Source organism: Centruroides sculpturatus, unplaced genomic scaffold (assembly GCF_000671375.1).
Source record: "Centruroides sculpturatus isolate CEXI.00-Female unplaced genomic scaffold, Cexi_2.0 scaffold238, whole genome shotgun sequence".
NCBI lineage: Eukaryota > Metazoa > Arthropoda > Arachnida > Scorpiones > Buthidae > Centruroides > Centruroides sculpturatus.
In genome coordinates, this window is record NW_019384806.1 from 493,035 (window position 1) to 500,396 (window position 7,362).

A 7,362-nucleotide genomic window follows, 5' to 3' on the forward strand; every position below is an offset into this window, starting at 1 on the left:
TAATAATAATTATAATAATAATAATTATCCAATATTGATAATTAAATGTAGATAACGTGATGCCAATATTTAGTTTGTAATGTTATACAGTCGAAACCCCCTATAACACTGTTAATTATTCCGTTTTATACGAATTCCATGTTGTACGAGTCACTTAGATTTTACAAATACGTGAACCGTTCACAGCCCGGCACACGTATTTGTAAAATCTAAGTGACTCGTACAACATGGAATTCATATAAAACGGAATAATTAACAGTGTTATAAGTGTCTTTTCACAATCCTGTAACATTGAAACTGGATACTCCCCATTGTAAAGATTGTTGCAGCTAATTGGTTGTAAAATAGCTAATTATAAACATCTTTTAAACGCTAGTTGGCTTATTTTAATGCTGAGTGACACTATTCAAACTAGTAACCATCTTGTCAGAGGTCTCTTGTAATAAATGGGAGGTGAAAAGTAATGTCTCCTGCTGTTATGTCACTGGAGAAAATGATAAACGGAAGTTTAAATAACGTTATAATTATCCAACATTATATTATTTATAAAATATAAATATTTTACGTACAATAACACTTGCGAAAAATTCAGCATCAATCCCTCAAATAAACTAATTTGCATATAAAGTGGGAGACGAATGAGGTAATCCTTTCTAATTTGGTGGTGAATGTAACGTGAAGGAAAATACACTGCAAAGCATTAGAAACGTAATCGTTCGGTGAAATTTGGAAAATATTCGATATTATCCCTTTAAATCGGCGTGAATATTATTGATTTAGTGTAAAGGAAGATGTCAAAGGTAAAAGTGGAAGAAATATTTAACTCGGATGAAGTGACTTTACTCAATGATAATGGAGAATCTGTTGTAGTATTACGAGAACGCTTGATAGAAAAGGGAGGATTACTGAATAACTTCATAATTGTGTGTCCCAACGAAAGGAAATTTATTCTTAAACTGCCCCTGACATTAGAAATGCTCAATGAATTTTCCAGGTTTGTACAGTTGTTATTATTTAACACTAATTTAGTGCACAATTAACTCTTTTATTAACTTTTTTCTGATCTCCAATTGCGTAAACCTGAAAACTCGTATGGCGGGGTCTATATATGTATATATATTATATTATTTTAAGTAATTTATGTATGATTTTATAACCTTATACAGTGTACTTTTATTTTAGATATTTGGAGATAAACGTTTTTAACTGCCCTTCTGTGGATAAAGGATTCGAACTGTACTTAATCAGCAAACGTTACTTCATCAGAGACCTGGAACGAATGTGTTTATATTATTTCGTACAGTCGATTCTGCCTAGAAACTTTTGCCGTGTCCACGATTTGGCATGCAGTCACGACGAAAAACAGTTGAAATATCGCTGTTGGGAATATTTTACTACGTCCGAAAATGACTTATTCGACACCGACGACTTCAAATCGTGTGAAGAAACTACCATGTACAAGTTATTGATGTGCTCCTACTTTTACGGGATGGATGAATCTGATTTGGTGCATGGACTTCTCGAGTGGGTCGAGCAGAAATTTCGTAAATTGAAAAGGATAAGTGATAACATATCGAAAGGAGACTTAATAAGACCTTTCCTTCCATTAATTAGACTTTTTATTATAACACCAGAGTTAATAGAACGTCTTTTTACCTACATTACACCAGATTGCATTTCGACAAAGGAAGTTGAATCCATAAGAAATTATCAAACTCATAAGAATGTAGCCACCCTTCCATCAGTTATATCTGCTTACTCTGCACAGCGAGAAATTTTCGATTATTATCCTATAGTTGTCGGAAACTTTAGGACTACGGAAGAATTAAAACGAAACACAAGGATGAAGGTACATTTTCGGTTTATGGCCGATTTGTGGGTTCCTGAAAATTGTGTTATATGTGCATTTCAACTGCCAATAAAGCATCGAAACCATAAAGGAGTAGAGGTTTTGATGGGTGTAAAGTCGACCTATTCACAGGATTTCGTATACGAAAGACACGTTTGTACTATGGATGGAGTAGTACGTTTTCCAAAGCTGAAATACTTGAAGAGGGGCAATTTTCACATATTTTTAGTTAAGATTCCGAAGGAAGAAATAAAAACCACCTTGATACAGGTTTTAAAATGCAGTTGTAGATATCAGCCGATCTACGATTTCAGAGCTCAGGCTACAAGACTTTTAGAAAAGGAAACAACATTCAATTTTGGTATTTCTCTTACTTTCTAAAACTTGTAAACATGCTTTTTATTGGATAATTTATGCATTTTTAGAACGACAAATGTTTTCTTTCACCTTTTGTATAGCTTTATATGATCTTACGAATATTTTTCCATGTGTTAATGGAGGAAATACAGTCGACCCCCTTTAACACTTTTGATTTTTCCGTTTTATATGAATTCCATGTTGTACGAGTCACTTAGATTTTACAAATACGTGATCAGTTCACAGCCTGGCACACGTATTTGTAAAATCTAAGTGACTCGTACAACATGGAATTCATATAAAACGGAATAATTAACAGTGTTATAGGGGAGGTCGACTGTAATCAAGTATTACGAGCAATATTAAAAGGAAAATAAATCTATTTTATGCAAACAATAATTAATCTAACAGCTGTTCGTATTGTAGAGCAAACTACAACTATGTTTACCACAATGAAAGTATAATAATAATAAATACAAATTTATGTATTTGTATGTATTTGTATTTATGTATGTGTAGTTCATGATAATTATAATGCAGCGTATCATATTTAAGATTGTTGCAGCTAATTGGTTGTAGAATAGCTACTTATAAACGCCTTTTAAACTCTGGTTGGCTTATTTTAATGCTGAGTAACACTATTCAAACTAGTAACCATCTTGTCAGAGGTCTCTTGTAATAAATAGGAGGTGAAAAGTAACGCCTCTTGCTGTTATGTCACTGGAAAAAATAATAAACGGAAGTTTAAATAACGTTATAATTATTCAACATTATATTATTTATAAAATATAAATATTTTACGTACAATAACACTTGCGAAAAATTCAGCATCAATCCCTCAAATAAACTAATTTGCATATAAAGTGGGAGACAAACGAGGTAATCCTTTCTAATTTGGTGGTGAATGTAACGTAAGGGAAAATACACTGCAAAGCATTAGAAAAGTAATCGTTCGGTAAAATTTGGAAAATATTCGATATTATCCCTTTAAATCGGCGAGAATATTATTGATTTAGTATAAAGGAAGATGTCAAAGGTAGAAGTGGAAGAAATATTTAACTTGAATGAAGTGACTTTACTCAACGATAATGGAGAATCTGTTGTAGTATTACGAGAACGCTTGATAGAAAAGGGAGGATTACTGAATAACTTCATAATTGTGTGTCCCAACGAAAGGAAATTTATTCTCAAACTGCCCCTGACGTTGGAAATGCTCAATGAATTTTTCAGGTTTGTACAGTTGTTATTATTTAACACTAATTTAGTGTACAATTAACTCTTTTATTAACTTTTTTCTGATCTCCAATTGCGTAAACCTGAAAACTTGTATGGCGGGGTCTACTTTATATTATTTTAAATAATTTATGTATAATTTTATAACCTTATACAGTGTACTTTTATTTTAGATATTTGGAGATAGACGTTTTTAATTACCCTTCTGTGGATAATGGATTCGAACTGTAGGGGAGAACGGGGCTAAAAGTTCCCGTGGTAAGTTGTTGCCATTGAAATAGCTTCATAAGGAAAAAAATAATAATAATTAGTAAATACGTCATGAAATCGAATGTTTCTGTGCATCGACAACAGCCATCTTAGTTAGGCCAGTGACGTCCAGTACATTGGAAAAGGAGCCTGTACGTCGCTGATCCACGTAAGTAAATATTTTCGTGTTTGATATTTTTGGTATATCTGGCGAATTTAAATAATTAGCGATTAGTTGTTTGGTATTTTTTATTCAAAAATATATATGGTATCTTGATATAAATGCTAAAACCGTGTATGTCTCGTAACCTAATCTAGTAGTTGCTGTTTTGAACCCATGTGTTATTGGGGCTAGATGTTCCCTTCTTTGGGGGCATGTTGTGACCTTGGAACAACTTGCCCCAGTTCATCTGTACTGGCAATGCAGTAAAAATACAGTAATATTTTTTTTTTCTTTTACAGTATGCGGACTTATATTCGAAAATCAACACGAGGTTCTGTATCTCAGGAGTTGATGCAAAGAGCTGCAGATGCAGTTATTAAAGATGGTAAAAAAATAAAAACTGTTGCCAGAGAATTAGATATTTGTCATATGACGTTATACAGATTTGTAAAGAAGTTGAAATCTGGAGTAGAAAACGCTGTGGTTGGCTACAAAAAAGTAAGATTGGTCTTTAGTGAAGAACAGGAAAACAAGTTAGCAGAATATTTGTTAAAATGTGCAACAATTTTCTTTGGTCTTCTACCAGAGGAAGTGCGAAAATTAGCATATGAATGTGCACAGAAATTCAACGCCTCTGATATTCCACCATCTTGGCATGAGAATAAAAAAGCTGGTCCAGATTGGCTGACTGGTTTTTTAAAGAGAAACCCTCAACTCTCGATTAGAGCCCCGGAATCGACAAGTGCTAGCAGAGCATCATCTTTTAATAAGCACAATATTAACGAATTTTTTACAAAGCTAGGCACAGTGTTGGATAAATATAAATTTCCGCCCTCGAGAATATATAATTTAGATGAAACTGGCGTTACAACAGTGCTAAAGCCAAAGAAAATTATTGCCAAAAAAGGAACTAAGCAAGTTGGAGCTATAGTATCTGCAGAACGAGGTTCATTAGTCACCGTAGAACTGGCAGCAAATGCATTAGGACACACAGTTCCTCCAATGTTTATTTTCCCTCGACTTAAATACAAGGATTTGTTTATCAAAGGCGGACCACCGGAATCCATTGGTGCAGGAAATAGCTCTGGATGGATGACAGCTACGGAGTTCCTCATATATATGGATCACTTCATCAAACACACCAGACCATCACCTTCAGATCCAGTTTTGTTATTGCTTGATAATCACCAATCTCACGTCGATATCAATGTGGTAGAAAAAGCGAAATCTAACTCCATTGTAATGCTGTCATTCCCGCCTCATTGTACACACCGTCTGCAACCATTGGACGTTGGAGTGAATGCACCGTTTAAAAATTATTGTGCAAAGGCTCAAGACAACTGGCTACGCAGCAACCCTGGCAAGACAATGTCAATATATGAGATCCCTGAAATCGTAAAATATGCGTTGCCAATTGCAGCAACTCCTATCAATATAATGAGCTCTTTTAAAAAGGCTGGCATTTGGCCATATGATCCTAATATTTTCACTGAAGACGACTTTGCTCCATCTTTCGTCACAGATCGCCCTTTGGCTCCAACGCATGAGAGTGTCTCTGCAGGCATCACACCTATAAATGATATTGATATAATTGATATGGAAGTTTCAGAGGCAGAAACTAGTATAGATAAATCCAACAATGCACGTGAAACTGTAAGCATTATTGACGAAAGACAAATCTTGGATCAACCAGGGCCATCAGGAGTTGTAAATTTGTCTACAACTTCTGGTGTTGTACAAGGACTTGGAAAGGATGTTCCTTTCTCCCCAGAAGCAATTCGTCCCTTTCCAAAGGCACCACCACGGAGTGGAACGACCAAGAGATGTCGTAGAAAATCCGCAATTTTAACAGACACTCCTGAGAAACAAGCCCTGGCAGAAGAGCAAAGCAAAAAAAGGAAGGTAAGCATTGATAATGAAGAAGTAAGAAAAAATAAAGGAAAGGGAAGGGTAAAGAGAAATCAAGGGAATAAAATAAAAGGGAACGACAAGAGAACGCTAAAAGGAAAAGGAAAGAGGAAGTCCATTAAACGACAGGTTGTACAAATGAGCAGTGAAAGTTCTGAGAATGAAGAGGATAGTTTAGAGTATTATTGTTTAGTCTGCTGTGACCGTTACTCTAACTCACGTTCTGGTGAAGAATGGATCCAGTGTCAAGAATGTAAGAACTGGGCCCATTCCAGATGTAGAAAATATCGTGACATGTTAACATACTTTTGTCCGAATTGCGGTTCTGATGAATCTTGTGATGATTTATAAATATAATATTATTTTCAGTCAAAGACGACTTTCTGATATGATTGAAGACTGATAATTGATAATTTCAAGGCTGATTAGCTACTTAAGCTAATATAATGGTTAATGTTTCAATCTTTAAGTAAAAATTATAAATGTTAAAATGTAAAAATGTTTAGTTTATAATAAATTTAAGAAAAACAACTAATTATTCATAAGATATTATTGATTAGTCCTTAAATACGTACTTAGTTAAATAAATTATTGTTTTTTTTTTACATATTACACCTTCCATAGATCTCGTAACAACTTGCCCCACCCTGTTAACAACTAGCCCCGAATCGGGGTAAGTTGTTACTTTCTGACTTTAGGTATTGTATTATTAATTATAAAAAATCTTACCAAAAAAAACCCCAAAAACTGTCTTAATAGCAAAGTTAGATATATTAGTAAATTTTAATATCTCAATACTTATGCTAGAATTAAGTTTCATTAACAAATTATGAGGTTGAATAAAAAACGGAACTTGTAGCCCCGCTCTCCCCTACTTAATCAGCAAACGTTTCTTCATCAGAGACCTGGAACGAATGTGTTTATATTATTTCGCACGGTCGATTCTGCCTAGAAACTTTTGCCGTGTCCACGATTTGGCATGCAGTCACGACGAAAAACAGTTGAAATATCGCTGTTGGGAATATTTTACTGTGTCCAAATACGACTTATTCGACACCGACGATTTCAAATCGTGTGAAGAAACTACCATGTACAAGTTATTGATGTGCTCCTACTTTTACGGGATGGATGTGTCTGATTTGGTGCATGGACTTCTCGAGTGGGTCGAGCAGAAATTTCGTAAATTGAAATGGATAAATGATAACATATCGAAAGGAGACTTAATAAGGCCTTTCCTTCCATTAATTAGACTTTTTATTATAACACCAGAGTTAATATAACGTCTTTTTATCTACATTACACCAGATTGTATTTCGACAAAAGAAGTTGAATCCATAGGAAATTATCAAACTCATAAGAATGTAGCCACCCTTCCATCAATTATATCTGCTTACACTACACAGCGAGGAATCTTCAATTGTTATCCTTTAGTTATCGAAAACTTTAGGATTACGGAAGAATTAAAACGAAGCATAAGGATGAAGGCACGCTTTCGGTTTATGGCCGATTTGTGGATTCCTGAAAATTGTGTTATATGTGCATTTCAACTGCCAATAAAGCATCGAAACCATAAAGGAGTAGAGGTTTTGATGGGTGTAAAGTC

General features: G+C 34.4%; 2 protein-coding genes across 2 annotated transcripts; both read left to right on the forward strand.

Moving 5' to 3' along the window:
- Positions 1 to 597: 597 nt before the first annotated feature.
- Positions 598 to 2,405, forward strand: LOC111629688. Its single transcript, XM_023373576.1, has 2 exons — positions 598 to 994; positions 1,183 to 2,405. The coding sequence occupies exons 1-2, from the start codon at positions 792 to 794 to the stop codon at positions 2,228 to 2,230; spliced, it is 1,251 nt and encodes a 416-aa protein (XP_023229344.1). The 5' UTR covers positions 598 to 791; the 3' UTR covers positions 2,231 to 2,405.
- Positions 2,406 to 4,151: 1,746 nt separating this feature from the next.
- LOC111629667 lies at positions 4,152 to 6,110 on the forward strand. Its single transcript, XM_023373551.1, has one exon. It carries the CDS (start codon positions 4,152 to 4,154, stop codon positions 6,108 to 6,110), a length of 1,959 nt encoding a protein of 652 aa, XP_023229319.1.
- Positions 6,111 to 7,362: the final 1,252 nt, after the last annotated feature.

Coding starts and splice junctions, on each gene's coding strand:
- LOC111629688 (XM_023373576.1), top strand. CDS start 792: ATGTCAAAGGTAAAAGTGGAAGAAATATTTAACTCGGATGAAGTGACT. Junction 995..1,182: donor ATGCTCAATGAATTTTCCAG/GTTTGTACAGTT, acceptor CTTTTATTTTAG/ATATTTGGAGATAAACGTTT.
- LOC111629667 (XM_023373551.1), top strand. CDS start 4,152: ATGCGGACTTATATTCGAAAATCAACACGAGGTTCTGTATCTCAGGAG.